Source organism: Phalacrocorax carbo, chromosome 3 (assembly GCF_963921805.1).
Source record: "Phalacrocorax carbo chromosome 3, bPhaCar2.1, whole genome shotgun sequence".
In the NCBI taxonomy this organism is placed as follows: Eukaryota; Metazoa; Chordata; class Aves; order Suliformes; family Phalacrocoracidae; genus Phalacrocorax; species Phalacrocorax carbo.
In genome coordinates, this window is record NC_087515.1 from 42,274,308 (window position 1) to 42,299,604 (window position 25,297).

The 25,297-nt window shown below is 43.8% G+C and overlaps 1 protein-coding gene across 2 annotated transcripts in view; it reads right to left on the minus strand.

Moving 5' to 3' along the window:
• Positions 1-8,604: 8,604 nt before the first annotated feature.
• COMMD1 (copper metabolism domain containing 1) overlaps positions 8,605-25,297 on the minus strand; it is an 88,737-nt gene continuing 72,044 nt past the window's right edge. For both annotated transcript variants that reach the window (XM_064446695.1, XM_064446696.1), the window contains exon 3: positions 8,605-13,554. In XM_064446695.1, coding sequence (XP_064302765.1) covers positions 13,447-13,554 — 108 coding nt within the window. In that variant the 3' untranslated portion in view covers positions 8,605-13,446. The remainder of the gene's footprint in view (positions 13,555-25,297) is intronic.

The following is a 25,297-nucleotide window of genomic DNA, read 5'->3' on the forward strand; positions in this document are numbered from 1 at the left end:
TAAACATCATGAGTATCCACAGCATGAGCTCCCCGTATGCAATGTCATTAAATATTGGAGGCCCATAGAAAACCCTCAGTGAGACTTCTGGAGCTGCTCCAAAATCTCGCTCAGGAGTCTAGAAGGAACGTCCCCATCCACAATGCATTGGGAATGAGATTGCATATTTAATTCCTCTTCGAATATTTATATATGTAGTTCATGTTTGACTAAAGCTGTCCTTTTCATCAAAGTAGAAGGATTACAGCAAAGGGAGGAATTACCCAAAATCGGCAAGCATCTTTGCCCATTAAGTAACAAAAAGCTTGAAAGCATCTGGCAGCCAGGAGCTTGGCTCCACTGCCCGGGAGATTTCATAACAATATGTTTTGAGATCAATTAAAAAAAAAGAACACAAAAATCAACTAGAGCAGTGTGTCATGTAACACTGGGTGCTGTAACACACAGTAAAGCTGAAAAGTTTGGATGATGGTGAAATGGTCTGCTGTCTTTGGGGGAAAGACATTTCTCCCTCCTCCTGGTCCTACACCCTTGGCTGTGCCTGCTCCTCTGTAATCACACTGACCCAGCTGGTCACGGGGCTGCATTGTGAAACCTTGAGGGGGGGCAGGGCGGGAGGTATTTTAAACCGAATATATTCCCTGATCCAATTGGCAGCTGAGGCTCAAAAATTAGCTGAAAGGGGGAAAATATCTAGAACCAACATTGCCACTGAGCACAGCATATTTTCAAACCATTGCCTAACTGTGATGCCTCCACTGTGCTTGATCCAGCTACACCCTAAAAACCTCAGCAAGGGGAAAGGCAGGAGCTCACTTTCCAGCCCTGCTCTCCTGAGTGCAGGCAGCTCGACCTTCCCTGATCTGTGCATCATGCCAGGAAAAGTGTTAATCCTGGGGAGGTTTCTTACCTGATGCTGCCAATTAACAGGTCCTGGTATGAGTAACAGCGAGTGTAGCATCATCCTGAGGCAGGGGCTACAGGGCTTCAGTGCACCTCAGCCGGCTACAACAGCACAAAAATTCCTCCCCCAGCTCTAAACTCAAATCTCCTCGGTTAGTCATCAGGTTTAATAAAGTCGCATTAGCAAAAAACAATTCCACAAAGCAACTTTCACCCCATCCCACCATGATATCCTCCCATTCAGGCTTCACTCTAAAGCAACCTCCTTCCCTCCTGCCCCGCGCATGCTTGCTGGGGGCCAAGACACCTTCCCTGTCCCCACTGGGGTTTAAGGGAGGGACCTTGTTTAAAAGCACCTCAGTAACTCTCAGATTTATATGTATTTTATTTTATTTATATCTCTTTCTCCCTTTTCAGTTGGCCTTGTTGCTTACAGCCACCGAGACAGGAGAAAACACCACTGTCAAGCGAGGATGCGAATCCACCTGATGCCCCAATGGCATTTGTCATGACCTGATACAACCTTATACATTAATTAATGGGAACTGGTTTGTAACAGCACCCAGACATGCTGTTCCCAGACCTTTGCTGTTGTTGATATTGTTTCCGGCTGGAAAAGAGGATTTTGTATCCTCTTGAGGATACCACCTGAGACAGATAGTGGGGTGCCAGAGTAAGGAGCAACCTCAGAAAAATATGATTTTTAAAGCACTGATGATGGAGTAGACACTAAATACTCCTGTAATGTACAGCGTGTCTGGCAGGGAGTATGGCCCCTGGGCCACCTCCAATGTGCACGGTAGGATGAAGCAGGACATGAGGGACCACATCTAAACACAGATGTACACCTCTCCTGGATGGCTGGTTGTTCTTGGGTGGAACTAAAGAAGCCCTGAAAAAAAATGATATTAAAATGGCTCTGCAGTTTGCTTGATTACAAAGGAAGCAAGATTTTCATGTTTCAGGTCTGTAAAGCTGAGCTTTGTTATGGACACAGTAGTAAAGTGATGCTTTTTTCTTTTTTTTTCTCTCCTGAGAGAGAGAGCAAATGCTTTTGATTGCAGCCATTGTCAGCAGCACATACACACTTTAATGTGGTCCGAATCTGGAATAACTTCTTTGCCTACATATTAAAAAATACTACTTTCACTTAGCATCACAATGCAAATTATGAGATCCAGTGTAGAGCCCTTACCAGTGAGTTGCAGAGCATCAAACATTTTTCATGGGCTGGTTACAGGGAAGCTGTACGTTCAGGGCATTGGTGTCATGCCACTTGATGACATGAATTCTTGTTGCTTGAGTTTTTTGCATACGTAGCGTGATATGCATGACAGCCAGAAAAGAGAGTCTTTTGAAAGGATTCAACTCTCATTTTTTATGAAGTTCAAAATTGTTACTATTTTTTCCAGGCTATTTATTCATTGCTGTCGTAACAATTGGGTTCACTGGAATAAAAGCTGGCTGGGGGGAGCTACTGCATTTACAGCTATAGAAATGAGCTATGTATGTTGTTCTTTCCTCTAGCATTTGCCTGTTAATTAATAACTGGTACATTGCCAAGACCAAAGGAGAAGTAGGAACAAGCCCCAGTTTATAAAACCTTCAAGGTTATCTTGCTCTTCCTGTTTCACAGCAGCAAAGAAAGAGCAAGAGAAGTCAGACGCAGCCAGGTTGTGGCGAGACAGGGCCCAGCCGTGGGGCGCTTGCCCACGGGGGCCGTGGGCTGCTCCCCTGGGGGAACCATGTCACAGCAGTCACAGCTCGTCCTCTCCTGCCACATGTCCTGGGCTCATCACAGCAGCTGCAGGCATATCCTCCCCCAGCTACCGAAAGCAGCATTTTCCCTTGACCCTGTGTATTGCCCAGAATTCCCAGGTACCTGCTTACAGCCACCCTTGTGAACACGGTCAGAGCCTTCTCCCTGGCAGCAGCTCACCACAAGGGACCCCAGCACCTCTCTCACTGAATAACTGACCAGCTCCTTTCCACAGGGAGCACCTGTAAGCCCAGCATGGCTAGTAGTCATCTACGTGAAGGGTGTATTTTGCCCAGACCCCTCACACCACATCCCATAATATTAATCATGTCTCTCAGACTACAGCCCCTGCTCCAAAGCATGCACCTGCCACCTGGGCCAAAAATACTACTAGCTGCAGGGATGCATGTACTGAAACGCTTCCCAACCTCCCTCTTGTAAATACTCACCTAGTTCTCCTGTGTCAAATCTCCTGTAAGGCCAGTGCAGCTGGAATTAATCTTCTGTGATGGACCAAAGCTTATCCAGGACACAAGTCTATCTGATTTTTGTGGACAGACTGGTGTGGACATGTGGAAAGCATGAAACTAACCTGAGTGTGCTTCTGTGACCAAGGAGGATAAGAACACAAGATAGGAGGTTAAAATTTAAATAATAACAGCAGAATAAAGATTGCTCCTGTGGCATGTGAGCACTTCAGCACAACTCTGATTTTAAAACACTGAAGATAAGAAAAAAATAAAAATACAAAGGTGACATGCAATTGGAGCTGGAGCATCTCAGTTCCTTCAGGACTGTTTTTTCCCACCCAAATGCTTGAGTCTGGAATTCAGCCAAGCAAAAAGCCTCTCCCAGGGTAGGCAAGGTTTGTCGGCAAGGTTTGTCACCGATATGAACGCATTTCAGTGGTCTCCTCACACAGTCATTTTTCCCCACTTTCTTCCGCTGTCACATGCATGCAAACCAGTGCAGCAAGAGCAACCACTACAGAGCTGGTTTGCTGCACTTCCAATTGTTTCTGTGCCTTGGTGAGATGGGGGAGATGTGAGTGGTATATTCCACTTTGGCACAACCACTCAACTTGAAGAGATTGGCACATCCATCCGTGTCCCCCAGAGCACCACTTTTTTCCGGAGCGTTGAAGCTTGCTCTTGCAGGCAAACCAGGGCAGGATAGCCATGGTAGAAGGAAACTCACCCTTGCTACGTTGTGTGCTGTCATTTGTAAGCCGTGGGCAGAGCTGCATTGTGCTCGTATTGATTAATGTTTGCCAAGAATAATTAATCGCTGAACCGCTTGGATTAAAGTCAGTGTTTCCCTGCTCTAGAAGGACATACCTGTCTTTTTCAGACATTGGCTGCAGTAACTAATAGCATTTTCCTCCCAGTAAGGCTCCTTTTCCTTGCAGACAGAAGGCCAAGCAGTGCAGAGTGCAAAAAAGAGGATGCAGAAGAACCCACTTGAAATTCAATTTCTGTATGAGCAGAAAACGGAAGATAATTATTTTGCAAACAACAAAAAAAGTGCCCACTATATATAAAACATCTTTTTTGTGTCCCGGAAACATGACCCCCTTACACCTCTCCTTAACTCCGTTCAAAGGCATCCCACAGTGTTTGGCAGCAAGACCTGAAGAGCTGCAAAACTGAAAACTGCCAGGCAGCAGAGGCTGCAGCTGAGTCTCTTCGAAGGTGAGAAAACTGCTTACACTTAGGAAAAAATGCGCTGGAGCCTCTTCAGTTGAACTGCTTCCATCTTGTTTTTATTTTTAGCAGATGTGGTTTTAAGCACCAGCAAAACCCCAGCTGTGGGAAAACCACCAGTCTTCACATGTAACTTAGATTGTTTAGACCATCTTGACTTCAGGCATGTCCTAGATGAGGCTCTGCTATGTAATTTCCCTTGGACTCCTGCAGTGCCAGCTTGGGTAAGGTGACTCCAATTAAAACCAGTCCTGTACCTGGAAGGGTGCTGACATCTAAGCTGGCTGCTTCTGGGTGGCAAAGAAAACTAAGCCAACGCTGTGCACAGGAGGTTTTTCAAGACACTCCCAACAGTTTGGCAAAGCACTTGCAGCTGCCACCCAGAGTGAAATCCTGCTCAGCCTGTGAGGGTTTTACACTGGGGAGGTGGCACAGCCCATGTTTCGCCACCGGGGCTTGGGGGCGGCACTCCTCACTGAGGACTCCTCCTTTGCGTCACACGAGCAGAAGGGTCTCCAAAACCAGGGTGGGGAAAGTGGCCCTGTCTCAGGGGCCAGTGGTGGCTGGCTCATAGGGCTGCAGAGTTGGGATGGGACCTAGCTGGGCTGTTTGAAAGCTCCCTCCAAGGCACTCATCAGGTCCTATCCAGAGGGAGATGAAGGGCATCTGCATTTTTGTGCCAGCTCTCTGGGGACCCCAGCAGGACAGCAGTTAGAAGCCCTGGTTTCAGCCCTGCTGCTCCCTGCATCCTCCGTGCTGGACACTGGGTGCGGCACCCATCCAGCACATTGGGCGTCCAGCTTGCAGAGCACCCAGGGGCCTCAATCCCAGCTGGGAAGCTCCTGCCCAGCATCATCCAGCTGCTGATGGCTTCTCACAGGCACTCTGGGGTCATCTGATTTCCACCAGGTCCCATGGATCCCCTGTAACCTTTTTACGTGTATTTATGCTTGCAAAAGCCTCCTCAGAGGCCACAGGCCATTTGTCATGCCACATTGCTCTGTTACACACACCCACTACCCCCCCTCGACTTCATTGCAATGAGCAGAGGCCAGCGGTACCACCTGGGGTGCTGGATGTGGCTCCCGGTGCGTCAGAATTACAATATATCAAAGGAGATCTGAAAGCTTTTATCTTATCATTGCAGGATCTGCAGATGAACTTCAGAAATAAAAAACAGGGCAAAGGGAAATGAAATAATCCACATATCTAGTTTTAATATCCAGCCTCATACCTACGGGTAACTGAAAAATGACCTGGAGGGAAGATACCTCCTGCATTAGGGACTCAGATCAGCAACATAATCAGAGTAAATAGTTTTCTTCATGCTGCTCAATGGAGAAATCCCTCTGGCATGGATGTGCTCACTATAAATAAATAAAACTTCAGAAACCAGCATCCAGCACAGATGAGATCTAGCCTTGTAAATTAGTAAACCACTGCCCATGTACAATATTGCTGCAGGTTTTGTGCCTGATCCTGTACATATTTAACCTCCCCCATGTAAATAGTTCTCTGAAGTTAATGGAGCTGTACTAATTTGCAATGGCTGGGGATTAAGCCGCTGGGGTTAAGCATTTCTGCCGGCTCTGCCGGCTCTGATCGCAGCACGTTGTAGTTAAAGGGCTGCAGGATGACTTGGAGATGTTCCTGCGCTGGAAAGGAAACATCTGTGGCCATTACACTGTGTCACCAGTGGCCCTAAGGCACAGTCCAGGTACAAGCACTCACCCTTTACAGGCCATGTCCTTGGACAGAGACATCCCGCTCCCACCCTGCAGAGGAGGGTGCAGACATTTTGTCAGATGCTGCAATGTAAAGCTCATTTCTCTCGTTCATTTTCACTGGAGATGTATCAATGTTTTCCAGAGACCATTTCATTACTATTATGCTGCTTGCAAGCATCTTAATTTAAATCACATTATAGGTGCACCAAGGCAAAATGATCTATCCACAGCCTAAATAATAAACCAGAGTGAAAACATCCTTGGGCTGTGAGAGGCTAGAACAAGCACTAATTGAAATGTATAAACCTGCATAACATTATTTATAGAAAGGAGCCCAATTGTCAAAGGCCCTGAGAGAGCTGGAACATGGGAACATTTGTTCTCCCTGCAAAGAAAAATGAATTATGGAAGTTTATAAATTCCAGTTGCTTTGTTTGTTTGTCTCCTGATGTGCCTAAGGACTGCTTGAAAGGTATTTATGGTTCCTGGCTGATGCTTCTTGATGGCGTTTTTTTTAACCTTGTACTTCTGCATGCCATTGCCTCGCAGGATCTTGGAGCAGGAGATAAGCTTTATGCACTCTGTTCCTCAGCCACAGAAAAATGCAGGTTTACCCTGATGTTTTGCAGTAGCAAATTTATTTTAGGGGATGTCTGGAGGAGGCCAGGGCTCACCAAGCCACCAGATATTTTGCAGAGGGTGGTGGGGTGGCTGCCATGTTTCAGAGGCACAGGGAGAGCCCTGAGCCACTTGCAGGTGGCTGGGATCAAACGGACACCTCCCTCCTTGAGCCTGCCGTCTCCTCCTGACATGGTGTTGCTTATTTTCTTCTTTCACTGCCAAGAACAGAGGTGCCATGAAGACTCTAACGCTCTACATGGTTTCATTTGCAAGGCAGAAAGTGCCACATATTACTAAAATGCACTATACCACATAATTTCCTGGTAGTGCTGTATTCGGCCAGGGCTGCCAACTGGCCAGAGAGCTCAAGAAATATGGCAGAGAAATTATGTATCATCAAACCCAAATGTTGATGAATGTTTCCTCCCAGGCTCTGCTCAGAAGCACTATGGCTTTGGGTTATGTGCTGCAATTGGTCATTTTCCTCCCATCCACCCGTGTAAAACGTTGCTCCTCAAGGGTCTGAGACACTTGCCAGCATCCAAAAATACCATTTATTCAATTACCTGGTTTTAGGCATTCTCCAATACCATCTCATTATGAAAGGTAACGGCTGAGTACTGGAGTTTCAGTGCAGCTGGCTGCTAAGTGATTTAAAATGGAAGCTCCAGGTCACCTGCGCTCAGGGGACATAAGAAACAAGAAAATGTCTTCAGAGAAAAATTTCATACCTCCCTGAAGGCAGATGTCCTCTGACAGTGCTGCCTTTCAGGGGCCTCCCCTTGGGTCCTGCTTGCTGCGATATTGCTAAGAGCCACCTGCAAAATGCCCAAGGGCCAGACGCCCCAGGCAGGTTCTCCGTCCTGGGCTGCCCCAGCCCCTTCCCTCCAACATGCTTTCAAACCCATTTTCCTGCAGTTTCTTGCATTTCAAGATCTGCCTTGCTACCACCAAAAGGAAGAAGGGCAAGGCACATGGGGATTTGAGCATGGAGATGATCAACACCATTATGTCTGGGAGGAAAGCTTCACAGCACCAGCCTCTACCACCCATGGATTTTGTGCTGGGTCAACAAACTCAGGTGATATCCCCAAATAATCAAACAGTACTGGCAGTCCAGAGGTGGATTTTTACCAGGTGAGCTTGTAGCTGCATCCCCCTTGCAACCCTTTTGTGGAAAGTGACACATCGTGTCCTCTGGGGACTCTGGTGGCCCCGGGGATCACCTATGGGATTCACGCTACTGGAAAAGGCATTTTTGTTGGTGTATGTGCTTCTCTTCTGAGGAAAGGGAGACTCATCCACTGCTTTGGCAAGGCTTGGCTAAACCAGTGTGACCTTTATGGGTATAAACAGCTTTATTTTGCTGCACTAAGGGGAGACACCATCCATGATGACAGCTGCCTGTTTTCCTTCGCCATCACCTTTACCTGCAACACAGCGAGACAGGCCCAGGAGCAGAGTCTGGCCTCCATGTTGCATTAAACACAACTCGATTTGGGGGTTGGGATTTGGGAGTAATTTAAGAGGTGGATTTTAACAGTCCTGGCTTCAAGGCAAGGAGTCATTATCTGTTTTTCAGGTCACAAGCCACATGAAATGTAATGCATTAAAAAGTCATCAGTGGCTGCTGCAAAGGATCGCTGTGCTCCCCCAGCCCAGCTGTCGTCCTGTGGTACCGCATTCTTGAAAAGGCTCCCTCTCTCCCTGGCACCGATTGAATGCCTTTTTATAAATATTTGGAATAAATGAATAAACTGTTGAAATTCCCCAGAAGGGGAGAGAAACATTTCCACGAGCAATGTGGGGCAAGCATGAGTCATCATGTAAAACTTCTCAGAGACCTGCACATTTACAAATGGTTGGTAAACATCTAAATCAGGAAATCTCCTCAGAGAGATGGTAAGCAATTTATTTTATCAATAGATAGCAAAGAACTGACATACAGAAAAGAAAATGTCTCAAAATATCAACCAGCTTATCAAAAAGTCAAAGCACAATAAAATATGGAGGTTGTAGACTCCAGCAAAAACCTTCCCATGAAACACAATAAAAACACAAACATTAATTCTGACATTTATACTTACAAAAAGGACCTGTAAGAGAGAAAAATAAAAAAGAAATGTAAAATAAAATGAGACTAAGTAACCTGAACAACAGTGTAGCTGTACACTTCTACGGGAGAACTTATCTTGGGCCGCATACCTCCGGGACACAGGGCTCTACCCACCCTGGGGACAGTGATGCACAGACACCAATATGATGGATACAAAATGTCCGTCTATTTGGCTGCGTCACACGCTTATATAGCTCTTGCGGTTCCTGTTCCTGCCACTCCTATGGGGAGGAGTCTATCTTTCCGTCACATCCCGTAATCTTCCGGTCGCCGATCCCTGTCTATTCCCCTACACAACAGCAAAGTAAATCAACAGCAGTGTAAAAGAAGTATGCCTTGTCATCTGCTGCTGTCCATGGCCCAAAGCTTTATGAAATACACGGCTTGCTTGGCTTGGATTTGGAAAAACACAGTGTGCCTAAATTGTTATTTTTTTCAAATACAGACATGCCTAGAAAAATACGCTAAAAATTCAACAGTTCTGGGAATATGCAGACCAATAAGAAAGAAAATTGTGCTAACAGGAATCTTTTTGCGAAGCAGAGAGTACAGGGCTTGCCAATTGTGTAATGTATGATTGAAGGTGACAGCACTTGCAGATATTTTAGGGAGCACCAGATCATAAACAAGCGTTAACTTGGAGGAATTCCCAGAAAACAAGAAGCAATTGCATGAATAAATTGCAAGGCATTTTAGCAGTGCAAAAGGTGACATCTGAGGAAGAACCAGCTGGAGGCTGCAACAACACGTGGCTGCTGCTTACAAGTCTTGGGTAAGAAACAACAGAGCTTGGGACGGGCTGCACATCTGGAGTTGTCATAAACATGGTGGCAGAGCTGCAGCGACAGCCTCAGTCATCACAGTGCAAATCCACCACGGCTTTGACAAGTTGTCACCCAGGAAAGCACCAGCAAAAGTGGGACCAGAGGAAATTGCTGGTGCTGTTCTCTGCCTGAGCAGCATCTACCTGGCTGCTCCCTGCCCTGCCTCCATCAACATGATGCAGGTTACGTTAAATACCTAGACTTTGATTGAAACCAAACCTGCCCCAGCCCAGCAGCATGCAGCAGTCCTGATCGCAAGAAGTTTTTAGTTGCTAGTAAACCAGGAAGGATGGAGATTGGGCAGATCGCAGACAGGTATACCTGCAGGGGGGCAGGTATGAGGGGAGTCTTCCAAGGTTGAGGATACTGGAGCATGGCATGCGTTGTGTCCCCACTCCTTCCCTGGCTGCTTTCAAGGACCGGGCAGGGAGAACTCTCCCAGGTGGCACTCAGGCAGGGGCGCTCCTTCAGCCCTTCGTCCTACTGCTTCCCTGTCTCCCTCTCTTTCCTCCCCTGGCTGTGCTGGGCTGCTTGTGTCCCTACACTGGAAATTACAAACTGCCCAGCAGGCTTGACTGGTGGCTCAGGGCACGCCTGAGGGGCGGCTCCCCTGAAGGAAGGAGGAAGAGGAGGAGGTGGCGGCGATGGCCCTGGTGTCACACTGCTGGCATGGCTCAGCACGCAGGCACAGGAGCTGCTGGTGCCATGGCAGGCAGCAGTGGTCTCCAAAACAGGATGAGGCCCCTATGGCCAACAGGGCTGTGCTGGGATGTCTGCTCAGATAGACCCAAGCAGGAGGTCAGCATCCCCGTGTGGCCTAGCCACAGCAGGAGCTGCCTGGCCATGCATTTGGGCTGAATTTGCTTTACATCTGGGCTTTGGGGAAGGACTTTGAAATCTCTCCTGAAGTGCATATGCAAGCAGCTTTCATTTGCCAACACCACAGAGATATTTAGCAGGGCCATCAATAGCTGGTAACACTCATGAGTCCCAACAAAAAGCCACAGGTGCTTGTGTCCTTCACTCAAGCAAGCAAAGCAGAGCAGCATCGGAGGCCTCTTTTCCTCCACCAAGGTCAGCCAAGAGTGGCCAATAAGTTGAAAAGTCCATAATGAGGGACAGACAGATGGACACACACACATAAACTATCCCAGTAGGAAGGCACAGTCCTGCTCAAGGGGGCAAAAATCTGTTCTCTGTGCGCCAGCAGCAGCTGAGCAGTTACAGCAGTCTGGGGAAGCAGAGCAACTTCTGTCCTGCCCATGTCAAAACCTCATGAAACAGAAATGATTTTGCTGCCCAGTGATGCTCCTGTGCCCTTCCTAAGGGCTGGGCAGAGTGTGGTCTCCAGAATATTCAGCTTTATTTTTTCCAGTTTTGCATAGAAGTTTACAAACATGCAACAAGAAGAAAATCAAGATCATTAGATATTCAGGGGAGGGAGGATTAGGAAGAAAGTGAAGTGTCCACCCATTAAAACATGCCCCTTTTTAACTTCTCACCTCTACTGGGAAAGTATCCAATTATTTCTTAAATGACCCTGATATTTTTTGCCTCAGCCTCCTTGCCTGGTTAGCCATTTCACATATTTATTAACCTTTGCATGAAATAATACTTCCTGATATCTGTTCCCAGTTTGTTTCTCTTTAATTTCCATTTATAGCACATTTTCTTATCCTCTGACCATGTTAAAATAGAACAATAAGTATGTTTGACATGGTGCAAGTTACTTAAGATCACGATCCTCCCCTGACCTTGATTTTATTTTTTTAAAACATGCTCTAAAACTCAGAAAAACATTTTAATGAACTTTGATGAAAAAGCAAGTAGAAAGCTCAGAGAATCAGCAACCACACAGCATTTCACACCTGTGCTGGCAGCCAGTTACCTGAGGACTGCCATGAAGATCACTGATCTGGTGATGGTGGTTACAGTCCAGTTCCACTCTGACAAGTATCAGCTGGAGGCAGACGGGGAAAGTGAGTAGCTGTGGGCTGCACCATCTCTCTATGAGATGCAGTGGAGAACCAGGTAGCTGTAAGAAATGAGGTGGCAGTGGGACAGGCACGGGAAAGGAAGTGTTAATTCCCAATGCAGTGATACAAATTGGCTTGGGTGATGCTTTCCCTTCTGACCAGGCAGATGTGAAAAGGTGCCCTTCCCTTGCTCTGAAGAGAGAGTCTGCTTCCAAGTACAATCTGGCAACTCCACAAGCAATAAATGCTCAAGGAGAAGCAATGAGGAATACTTTAGTTATGGCACAAGAACATTTTATGTTGTCATCTCTGTCTTGGTACAAGCCCTCAATATAATTTCACCTCAGCAGGAGGTTGCTTATGAAGCTAAAATAAAATGGAAGGAAACAATTTAGCCTCCAACCAAATGCACGTGCACACAAAGCAAACAGTGAATCAATGTCGTCTCCAGCTGGTCCATCACCATTTTATGGACTATCAGGCAGTTCCCTGGTAGGGACTATCATGCTCAATAAAAGCATTAGCCTGCCCAGAACAGCCCCTCCATGTCCTCCTGCACTGATAAACCAGTTAAGTGTGGTTATACATCCTGCTGTGACACAGCTGACAAGGTTGCACCCCTCAACGGAAACATCTGAAACTGAAAACATTTCTGCTCAATCCTCTTTAGCTGGAAGGTTAGTGGTTGCTCTGCAGTTTGGTGCTGTGGCAGAGAGATACGGGTGCCTGCAACAGCCAAGAGCCACAGCAACCTGTATATACCTTATCTGCCTCTGGAAGCTTTCTTCACACAACTATTTTATCAATAGTGCTTTAACCTGCCAGGCTGCCAAGGGTGTTTTCCTCTTACCTGAATTCCAAGCTCAACATGCATACACTAGAAACCCTGGGTTTCACCTGGGGCTCTTTGAGGTCAAGACAAACATCATGACAGGCAGGACTAAGAGCAGCCAAGTTAAACTGTGCCCTGACAAAGCACCATCCTCTCAAACACACTGTGCAGCTCAGTGCCAGGGCTGCACCACTATAGCTCAAGAGCTGGAAGGCTGATGAGGGTGTCCAGCCTTTGGGGAAGCAGGTCAGAAGTGGCTTTGAAGGCTGGCCAGCAGGGTGCTCAGCACACGTAGGAGGGCTGCTCCTTTTGGGAAACCAGCATCAACTCCGACCACCCAAAAGATGCTCCCCTGATTGTCCCCTGGCTCCCCATGGCATCGCATAGGTGTGACTGAATGGGCCAGCAAGGCTGGCCACCTCACACCTTGGGAACCATTTAATCCTCAGCAGCATAGAGGCTCACAATTACAGAAACGTGTTTGTGTTTCTGCTCCCTGAACTCACTGCACTTCATCTACTCTCCTGGGCTTTAAGCCCTAAGCAGACAGAGTTCATGCAGGTGGATTTGTCCTACATAGCCCAAGATTTGGAAGAATAAACATGAGTCCCCCCTAGTCTGCCTGTTCCTTCTGCTCATTTCTCCCCTGCCACAACTGGCCAATTTACCTTTGCTGTTCATCCAACCCAGGATTTACAGCATCTGGAAGACTCAAAATTTGATTGAAGGGAAAAAAGAGAAAAGCTACAGTAAACTCGAAGTCCTGATTATGCACAGCTTTATGCGAACAATGCCACTGCCACCTTGGAGAATGGGCCTGGAGGACAAGTCAGAGAAAACTTCACAGTGTAAAAGTTACTTGGTTGTGAATATGTTGTACAATTATAACCAGGATTTAACAATTACCTATTTTATATGCAGAAACAGGAATTATGACAAACTACCGAGGGTTATTTCTTTTCTGAGTTGCAATCTCTTTATTTGGTTAAGTGGTCTGAGTCAATAAAGTCATACTTTTCTCTATTTCCGAGAGTTTCTTCAGCATCTGGCTCACCTTGGCCTCATCAAACTCCAGACAAAGAAACTCCGATTCCTACAAAACAAAATTGCAAGATCAATAGTTGAGAAAGAGAATGGCTTTTCAGGCATACAATGGAGACAGGATAGCGAGTTCTTATTTCCTGACGATTTGTGTCCCGTTCTTCCTTTTTTCCTGGTACCACTTAAATAACCTCAGTAGACCCAGAGGCTGGCTACACACCTACTGAGCAAGAGCAGTACGTGCCACCAGGCCAGGCAGTGGCTGCCAAAGAGGACATATAAAGGCTGAGTTCTGCCCACCTTTCCTTTCAACATAGGCATCAGTTTGAGTCTCTCCTTGGCTGCAAACTTTTGCAAAACTTGTAGAAATTTAATTATATCCGAGACTTCCGTTTTTCTATCCAACCTGGTGATCCCCAAAGCTGTCTCTGCAGATGCTGGGAACTGCAAAGCAGTTGGAGCCACCAGACAAAGCTCGTCACATACGAAAACCAGATTTTATACAGGGGAAAACAAGAATCCAAAACACAGGTCTTGTACAGGGTGTTCCAGTCTGGAAGTTCAGAAGAGTTTTATATTCTCCTACATACGAGCTCTAGTGTCAGTATAAACTTAGAAGCAAGTTAAGCAGCACTGATTTGCTCTGAAAAGTCCTGTCACATCTTAAGAAGTAATTATTCTCTGATAAGATGGATATTGGGATATAGTAAAAGGATCTTGTCAAAGGCCCAGAAAATAAAGAATATATATAAAAAATTAAATAATATATGTTTGTGTGTATATATAAAAATTAAAAAATTTCAAATTATATGGAACTTACTAATAAACAGCAAGGCGAAAAGGCCTCCTGAGGTCTCCAGTCCATTAGCCTTACCTACTGGCATGTCTATAGTTGTGAAGTATTTCCTGTAGTGAGTCGGGCAGAAGAAATGTTTGAGATTGCCCAGAGCATGACTGTGTACTAAAGATCATTCCAGGTGAAGCACTGTCAGTGATAGAGAAACAAACTGAAAATATTTGAAGATGAAAGTGAAGCCGGTATGCAGGAGGTTTCCTTATGAGACACTGGAATAGTGTTAGCAATCAGTATCACTGTGTGTTCACTGAATATGTAACACAGACCCTGTGGTGCTTATAAAAGCAGAAGGGCATCTCCAGGTCTCAACTGTTTTCTACCAGACTAAAATTTCTATCATTATTTCAAAATACGTTTTTTCCATACAATTAGCGTCTACCCAAAACACCACAACTGCATCCTTCACATTTATGGATTTAATAGTTAACACACAAAGATAATATCATTGGACAAATTAAACCCATCAACTTTTACTAACTGCATTTTAGGACTGTTACGAGCATTTGCCCCCAGGTGTCAGGAATAGTTTTACCTTTTACCCTCTCTTGTTATCCCAAAGGTTCCTGGGTTGTTTCATTTTTTTGTAAGAACCAAACCAGTGAGATACAAACCAAAATGCTGACAGAAGCAGCAAGGGGATCAGTTTGTGTGTAATTATCACAAAAGGTGCTGCCAGAAGAATGCTAACATGAAAGAAATGAGGTGCCATCAGTCAGCAGTCAGGAAGCTGAGCATGTGAAGTGCATGGAAAGGTTGTGCTGGACATCAGTCACACGGGGAACTACAATAGTTCAAGGCAGAAATCAAAATGGTGATTTAAACCTTAAAACTTGAAACTTTCTAAGAAAGAAGACCTCGTAAAATGAGAGCAGCGTGCACTTTAAACTTTTTCTTGCCTTCAAATATCACTGTTTCTCCCCTAATGCTGGTAAGTCACTTACCATAGCTATATTGGATAAGTCAGTCTTCATGAAATGTTTATCATCTTACCTGCTAATGACCAAATCACCCAACAGACAAAGGTGCAGAGATTAAGTTATGTATTTAGTATGTGGATGCTTCTGATTAGAAAAGGTTTCATAGAATTAAGGAGAACTTTAACTGAATGAAATATCAGTGAAGTTCAGTAATAGTCATGTTAATAAATTTATACCATATAGAATATACAGATGACTATTACGAAAGGCCTTTACCTGAGCAAGTAATTATGCTCACAAACAGCATCCTATTGGAAACTATTACTGTAGGTTGTCGTGGTTTTTTTTTTTAATTGTTAATCTTTATAATATTACTTAGTACATTCCAAAACATCACAAAAGTAGCGTTAATCATTTGGGATCAGTAATAACACAGACACAAAACCTAGGACTTGGAAGCAAGGACTTTCCCACAGCATTTTTCTTGTCCTTGACGCAGGTTATTGACACGTCTTATGGAAAATACCTTGTATAATATATCTCTGCAAGCATAATTACAGCAAAGCATAATTACAGCTGATCACTGTGCAGAAATAAAATGTTTGGTGAGGAATTTGACAGCTTAACTCCATTTGGCAGTGGGCTTTCTTGTATTTTCCTGTGATTACGAGTGCACTGAAAAAAATCTGAGTCGATATGCCCAAAGAAGATGCATTTGCAGGAGATTGCATAACAAAACCTGAAAAAGACCCTGAAATATCTCTCTATACGCTCCTTGATTAGGAAGCACTGGAGAAGTCAAATCTCAAGCAATCCATTAGTTAAGCCCTGAGGCTTTGTGAAGCATCATGCTGAAAACAGATCAGACTCTTGCTGGAGTAAACCATTCGCCACTGAAATGAGCAGAAACAGGCAGCATCAGCCCAACTGGTGCAACTGCTGCAAATCAGGACCACAAACCCAATGCCTCTTCAGCTCCCCCAGCTAAATCCCCCCAGTTTTAGCATCCTTGTTTTCCCAGACCTGACTGGAAAAAAGTTTTGAGCTCGCATTCACAGAAGAGCTACTGCAGAAGCAGATGCTATTCTCACCAACCTAAAATCATCCCAATAACTGTAACACAAGTCTTATTTCGCCGACAACATCTGAAAATAGCTCTTCTCTCCATAACCTGACCTCTATTTCCTCAACACGTGTGCCACAGCCATGGGCTAATTTCCTTCTTGACGTTCTAGGGAATGAGTGGTGGCACCATGCTACACAGCCCTGAGTCTCATAGTCTTCAACAGGACGAACTTCAAGGCCAAACTCCTGTTGACTTCCATGGCTTTCCAGCCACAGCTGTGCCACCCCACGTCATGTGAGCCCATCAGCAGACTTCCCCATGGGTCTGGCAATGAAGCCTTGAAGACGTACATAAGCTGATTTTATGTCTTAATCACATGGTGAGTGAGAACGGACAGGAGAAGACCAAAGGTCCCTGCTCTGTGGAGGTGTTTTTGCATGAGCCTATGGCATTAGGAGGCTTTTTTTTTCCTCTTCAGGTTTTGTCAGATAGAAGCAATGTAAATTGAGCAAAAGGACACTCTTGTATTACAATAAGACTCTGCATGCTAATTTATACAAGTGTAAGTATACTCATAAAGCATACTTTTATGTATAAAGCAGCTAAAACTTTCCTATGTGCATTGGACAGTATCTAGATATCACACTCTCACATGGACCAACCTAAAACATGACCAAAAGGGCTGTAAATCAGGCTGCTCAGAATTGGGCTTTAGTTTTATTTAATGCTTCATTAGTTTATATCCTCCACAAAGGTCCAAAGAAGGAGAAAAATTAAGATGGAGCTGTGAAATTAAAACTTCCCATTGCTCCCCTAAGGTGTCCTGAAGGAGCGGGACTAATTTGGTATCTCTGCTCCTTCTCAGCAAGAAACAAGGCATCACTTTTGATACTTCCTATTGTTATAGAAATTTTCACTCCACTTGGATCACTTGTAGTTAAGCAAACACAAAATGGCATGAGTCATTCATTAAAAATAAACCTAGAAGTTAACAAATAAGAACATCATCAGGCTACCAACACTCCTTATCCAAAGCCAACCAAAATGCAATGACAGCACCATGAGCCTCTTCACCAGATGGGGACCTGCTGTGGTGAATGTTTCATACCTGAAGCATGAGTAGCAGGTTCCTCGAAGCCCTGAAGTAACTTGCCTACCAGACTGAAATCTGGACTTCAGCTGAGCCTTTCACAGAGATGGATGCAGTCTTTAGGAAAAGGCACGTATATGTGCAACAAGCAGGGTCATTAGAGCATGTTGTATGCAATGGAAACGGTGTGTGCATCCCCACCTTCAGGTTGGGAAGCCAAGCTGGATGCTAACAGAAAGGTGTGGGAATGGATATCCCTGTCCTGTGACCGTCTTGGTTTTCTCCCCACGTGCTTTCCCACCCCTCCTCCTGTTTCCCTCCTGAGCCTGTGCTATAAAAAGGAGCTACAAAACATACAAGAAGCACAAACTTCCCCCAGCCATGAATTAAGGTCTTCTACGTTTTTTTTTTTCTTTTTTTCAGGAACGAGAGGTGCAAAAATATTTATATGAGAGAATAAGAGAAGCACAACTTTCTGTATCTCAGTAACTACACTTAAAAAACATGTATTTTTAGCAAACCCATCCTCACACATTCAACACTTAAAACAATTTTTCTCTATTGCATCAGTTTGACCAGCTACTTAAAATGGTTCCCAGCAACTTTGATACATCTGATATTAAGTTTTAGCCATTATATTTGAAAAACAAAAATAAACCCCTCTGAATTCATGTATCATTTTATTCATATTCATTTCCACTTGATTCAGAGAGCTCCTACAACACTCAACATTCCGGGAACTCGGTCACTGCCAGGACTGCAATGTAAGTTGGTGGTAAATTTGCTTTGGATCACAAAGTGTCTTGACTAAGGCTCATTCCACAGGCTGGGATGGTGGCTGGGACATCTCCCCACGCAGAAGAGAAGAATTCAGCTTTGTTAGCAAATGGTGGTTGTGAGGGAGCACTGGCATGGGTGCAGTCATTTGGGGTGCCATACCTCATGCTCACTGGCCCAAGAACAGTGAAGGTTACTACGTGCAAATATTTGCCTACCCAGGTGGAAACATCTCAGACAAACCTTTGAGAGAGGTAAGAAGAACCTCCTGCCAAGGTGTAGGAAACAAAAATTGCACAGCAACTGAACAAAGATGCCAAGGTGTTATGACAGCCTTAACAACCCACAACCCAGGTGGGTTCAGGGGACCAGGAGCTTTCTTCTATCAAATCAGAGAAGTGCTGGCCAGCTACCAGGAGAACAGGTCTCCATGGTTCAGCAGAGAGAGGTGTCACATGCAAGGGGAGATGGAACCAACTCCACCTTCACACAGGGAGCAGTCTATGGCATTTAAGGAACTGAGACAGAGAGGAACACAGGGTTTGTCTGGTTAGATACTATTTCATATTAAAAGCAGTCACATTTTAAAACCCTATGCAATGAGAATACAGGTGATGCCGTGTGCCCATCCTCACCTCTGTGGATTTCAGACATGCTCAGAATGAGTGCAGGATCTATGTTCTATGGGAACAAGCCCACTCATAGCTGCTTGATCTGGGGTCCCAGAGGCCACTGGGCTATGGGTGCCACTACCAAGAGGGGCCCACAGGAAGAGAACTGCTTCAGATCATGTGGAAGTGGAACAGCAGAGACGCCATGAACTGGGTCACACCATTCAGTGACTGGGAGGGAAGAAGAAACCTCAACAACACCTCATGACGGGCAGCCACCAGCCAATGCGTCAGGCCCATGCATAAAAGCCTTCTCAACTTGACATGGTGCTTGTAAGATCATTAATTGCTCTTTGTAAAGGAATTATCCAATTTTGAATTACCAGGAAAGCAAATTCTTTAGACAGTGAAAAAACATCAGCTTCTGATGCCTGTGTGCAAACAGCCAGCCAGAGAGCTAGGTACAGACATGGACTTCTGTACTCATGCAGCTGCTTCCTGGAGTAATGGGAGGAGTATCGTGGGTTTTTAGGTCTTATCCTTTTCATACAGGCAACACAGTCATTCACTCCACAGAGGTTGGGATTCAATGTAATTTCATTGCTAGGGAAGATATTTTATTCTCCTGCCTTAGGTTTTGCATTAGATTAGGATGTTTTAAAGATTTAGCTGCCTCTTGCATAAGTAAAAACCGAATCTGTAATGTCACCAGAAACCCAACTTGCCTTCAAACACTCCGGTACCTTTCACTGTGATTAGGAACACACAGTAATCTTCAGTCTTACCAATTTTTTGGTCAACAAAGACATGAAGGGGTTTTGGAAAGGACTAGCTGCTGAAACAGTTTTACATCCACAGTTTGCATATGCTTGCTAGCCAGGAGACCTTGTTATCCTTATTAATAGTTTTTGATACTGCAGTAAGCAAAGTGCTTTACTTAGGGAGGGTTTTTTCTTAATTAGAAGAATTGTAGAAGCTAAAATTTCAATGAAAGTTATTAATAAAAGTAGTAGAGTTCAGAAGTTTTGCCTTTTCTTTGGGCCAAAGCCCAACCATTCAGTGATATGTGATTAGAATAATAAGTAACTTGTTTCTCCTCTTCTCAATGGGATGTGTGAAGGGGTAAATGAAAGAAATTTCTAGCGTAACATTTCTGATAGAAATAATTTTGCTGCTTTTTAACAACTTCTGAGTTCATCATGGCTGAGCAATAGATACCAAATTCTTCACTACTCCATGTCACTTTTCCTTCCAGATCACTGAATATTCTTCAGCCAAGAAAATCTCCTACCTCCTCTGTGAACCAGGAAAAATACCATGTATATTTTATGTAAGTAATTAAGCGCATCACTGGTAGATATAGATGCCAGAGTCATGACTGTTAAACCTCTCAGCATTTCATGTTAGCCTCAATAGTAAAAACAGCAGGGAATACCTCCAAAACGATATAATATTCTCCTGTAATATGCCAGGAGACAACCACGTATAGTTTTCCACCTGAACAGCTGTCCCGGTCTCCTCTGCAGAGGAGGTGGTGGGCCAGGAGTCACATGCAGATTGCATCTGGCTCACGTGCTGCAAGTCCCCATGCTGATCTGCAGTAGGATATGTGCAGCAGCTTAGCAGGAGCCTGGGAAGAGATAACATGGCCCCCGCCAGCCCCATGGGGTTTTACCGCGCCTCCCTGGACGCTGACAACTTCCCAGCAAGCACCCTCCTGCTATAGGCACCCTCCTGCTGCTAAATTAGGTGCCAGGCATTTTGCTGGGACAGGCTTATTCTTTTCAGCAGGAAAAAGAACCAAAATATATAGAATGACAACCTGCCTTTAAAGGATTTCAGACATACTTATATGTCTGAATAATATATGTTTCATGTTCAGAAGAAATGCAAGGATATGTACAGCCACATGTATTACAAGCTAACCAACCATCTTCCTTCAAACAGAATTATCTCTGTAAACGTATATCTAAAAACCACCTTTGCTATTCTAAACACACTAAAGAAATTGCAGGCTTCACTGATATCAAAGCAGCAGGGCTAGGGTTAAATCAGTGATATATTAACACCAGACGAATATCTTAAAATTCACAATGCAAGCAAATTAGGCTGCAAACAGAAAAGCCGGTGCAGGGTAAATAAAACAATCCTGGAGAAAGTTGTTCAGTGCAGTGTGGTACAAGGAGCTGGTCACTAAGACATCACGCAAGCCTGAACTTGTGGTCAGCTTGCATCACATGGGAGGGAGCACGACAACAAACATGCATAGGGATTCAAAGCACACTCATCTTCTCCAGCAACACCCACAGGCAGAAACAAGTGTCACTTTGTTTCCAAGGTATTCATTAAACAGAAAAGACAAAGTACTGATTTCAGAGTAAGTCTATAGTCTACCAAATTTTATTTTTTTTTTTTAATTTTTGCAAACAACTATTAGGACATTGCTTATCTGGAGTAAAAGGAAACGTATGCATGGGCTTAGTTATAACCTGCTTCAGCAGCATGAGTTAGGATTACCAAACAATCTTCTGATTTATCTGAAAATGTCAACTTTCCCACTTCCTCCCAACTTGCTAATTCCATTTAAATACTATTTTAGTAAAGCACCTGCAGGGACTACCCTGTAAGTAATATCCCAAATCACAAATATAATAGTATTTCAATAGGAAAATCAATGATGGCCAACTACCTCATCAGCTCCCATTTTATACCTTGCTACCCTTATGGAGAGGTACCTCCGGGTCTGCTTTCCTCCTCACCAGCTCATCACCAGAGCAGGTTTTGCCTGTGCTGGTAGGATCCAGCTTCCCATTCTCACAACCAAGCATTGCACATTCGCAGTTACCCCTTTTTTTTTATTTCTTAGTCACTAAATGATTATAACTGTAGTTAAAAAGAAAGTATCTGGAAATAGCCAGTGAGGAAACCTAGAGAACTGGCAGAGGGGTAGTGCAGACCTGACAGTAGTAACTGCACCTTAACTTTACAAATAAAAAAAATACAAACCGGTCAAAGTCTTCTAGACTTTTTTTAAGCAGTGCTCCATCAGGGTCACTTGGCTAGTTTTTAAGCTGATAAAGTACAAGGTGGCTTTGGTCATTCCTCGACATGCCAGCACTGCTGGAAGCAGCAGGAGCAGACGCAGCTCTAAAGCGGTGACAGTGAGCTGCCTGCTGAGCCCACTGGCTCTGGTGTTAAAAGGAAGCTGGCAGACAGCCCCAGTCATGCCAGTGCCCCAACCACTGCTGGAAGGTATTAACAGAATGCTTCATGTTAGAGTTATTTCTCTAAAACAGACAGAAACAATAAGATATTCCCTTCAAGGTTTAGCTGGACCTTAGAGACTTGCAAGATAAAGAAACACAAAACTTAATTAAAAAAAGAAAAAAGGAAAAAAATTCCAAACACCTTCCCCCATCCCAAAAAAGACAAGAGAAAAGAAATTTTAAAAATCCCAACCTAACCCAAAATTCAAATTAGAAATTAGGCAGTTTTTAAAATGATGCAAGGATGCATTTTCCCTGGAAAAGGCACATCTTCAAGTCACTTCTGCAATGAAGCCACCCAGCTCTATCACAGAAGCCTCCTTTCATCATAGACTACTCTTACTCATTACTGTGGGAACTTGCTACTGTACTGCCTGATGGCGGAAAAATAAACCCTGATAAACAGCCCTGATAAACTCACCTCAGCAGTACTATTCCTATTACTTCCTTCCAAACCTTTCTGTGGAGGACCTCTCCTTGGCACCCAGCGCACACAATTAAAATGTGACTCATCCCAGTATTGCTGGCAGGCCCTGAAGGGCTGCCTGGTTAAGAGATACTGGATTTTGTTCTGCTACACGTCAAACTACGCAACAAGCTATGCTTGATCTTCTCGCAGACTATCAAGACGGGAGATCCTCGCAGCACAGAGCGCTTCCTCAGCGCTCCAGGTTTGCTCCTCCAAGGAATAGTTGCTCATGCCATACCTAGTTGGACTGGGGGGAGAGGGACACAGAAATGATCTGTGTAATCATGCTGAAAAATAATAATAAAATATAATGCATAAGTTACCATGACAATATTCTCGAAAGTAGGAAAAGATGACCCAAAAAGAAGAAAAATATTGGTTTTGAGCTTATTTTTACTTATTCAAGAGTCAGGGCAATACCACATTGAACTGGGTGATTCATGCTAAGTGGAAATACTTTGTGTCAGATGTTTATGATAGTGATTTATTTTTGCTGCTTAAGACTCTCAGATTAGGAACACCTGATAAGTGGTAAAAAGAAAAAAACCTTGGGCTGCCACAAACCAATGCAGGGTGATAAAAGTACGAGATGTTGCATCAAATCTCCTATTACATTGCATCAATCATGATCGCACTACAAACTTCAGAAGTTAATATTTAGATTCATTAATATTCTGCAAGATACACTGGGGCATAAGATAATGACAGGGAAGTCTAGTTAATTCCAGAAAACTGGACTGGATGGCAATCCATTGATTTCATATGACCACATTTCTGACAATACTAAATTCTTTATTTTTAATTCAGTTCAACCTAAGGTAAAGTGCAATTCACTTCCATAATACTGTATAAAATAAAGCACAGATATTTGTAACTGAAAGTGCCTTCTAATTCTTCTACATTATTTTGGTAGTACATGAACCAAGAATCTCTTAAGTGAATAATTATTACTTCCACATAGGAAAAAAGTTAACCTGCTTGCAGATTTTTAAATATTTTTAATGTAACATCGAGCCTGTAATATCACAGATTAAACAGATAAACTATTGTAGGAATTGGCATGTTTCCAGGAGCATAAGACTAGGTCTTTGATACTGCATGGCAAATGTAATGTCATTGCTTTTACGATACCAACCTACTGAAAATAGTCCATCTAGTACTTTATACCTTACATGAAAGATGAGTGTTTGTGGCTGCAGAGATGCACATGCTTTTACCTGCTGGTCTTTGTGTCTTTTGGAAACACAGGTTTTTTTCAGAGAGTGTTACAGGCAAAAAAACCAAAACCATATTCTAATCAGTATAACTAATTAGAAGGAAGCATACACTGAAGTTCTTATACATTTCACATCATAAAGAATAATATGAAAAAAGACAATACTTTTACGCAAGCTTTATATACTTTCTATATGGCTATGCTGTTTTCAGACTGGCGATATTAACATGCATTGGCTTCTGTAAGCCTCCCAACTTCCTCTCTTTCTGATCACTTTGATTTGTACTTGTTCCCTTTTTCAAGCTGTTCTAACGTGATGTATTCCTCATAGCCTGCCCAGAGAGTAGCATCCTGTCCTGTGTGCTCCCCCTACACAAACTGTGTTACAGGGGTTACTTACCTATACTTCCCCTTAAAAATATTATACCACAAATCATAAATACAGAGGTTGATAATGAACAAACAGTGGATGTCTAACACAGCTAATTGCCCTGCATTTGTGATTAGTGATCTATTTCATTATTCAAAGAGTGCTCAGTCATAACTGCTCTTTTCCAGATGCTGCAAGGACACTGCTCATTCATTGATGTCATGATGTCAGTTAGCCCAAACTGTTAGTAGTTGATGAGAAAACACTCTGAATGTCTTTCCACAAAGGGCAAAACACATTCAAATACCCTGAATGCTGAGCCACTTCACTCAGAAACTTGCTGTGGCCAGAAAGGAAAGGTTATAAAAGCCACAGTTCTGCTGTTACCAACAAAATTCAGAAAAAAAGACCTGGTTGTGTTGACAAAATGCAAAATTAATTCTCATTTACCAATGACTCATTGCAAGATTATATCTGTAACTTTTTATGTGGGTGTATCTGATTGATTGCCACTTGCTGAGCTTGTTTACCTGGTTCCTCCAGAACTCTTTCACAACATCTTCAAGTAGTTGAGACTCAAGTTACCCCATAAAATGCCTTTCCAAATCTGCTGTGGTCATAGGCCATCATGAGTGATTAACAAAATGGAAACCCCTTTCTAGTTCTCCCTTGCTGAAAAGTGGTGTAAGTTTAAATGTATGTAATGTATACAATATCTTATCCTCCTGTCTGTTCACAGTTCAAGTCACTAATTATAAAACTGAATTTGATAGGGAATTTCCAGTGATTTCTCCAACTCCATAGTCAACCAGCTTCATAAATGTGGAGTGATTGAAATGCGTTAATAATATTTGTTTAAAAATAGCCTGGTTAGTCCTCCCAAGTCCCACATGACAACACCGAGTGCCAATGCTAAGGCCGCAAAGTCACTCATCCTCATGAAGCTACATTGGCTTCATTTCAGCATTTGGTAAACAGGCAAAGAGATGCAGAACCTAAAATCTCTCTGGTGTAGCCACAGTTTGAGGTATTTACCCCATTTTTCAGAAACCTGAAGTGTTTTTAATAGTGCTCCATACCTTTTCAACATGGCTCCGACCACCTGTGGTTATAAGCGTATGGCTCTTTGCAGATTTACTGGCATCTGCCTTGGGCAC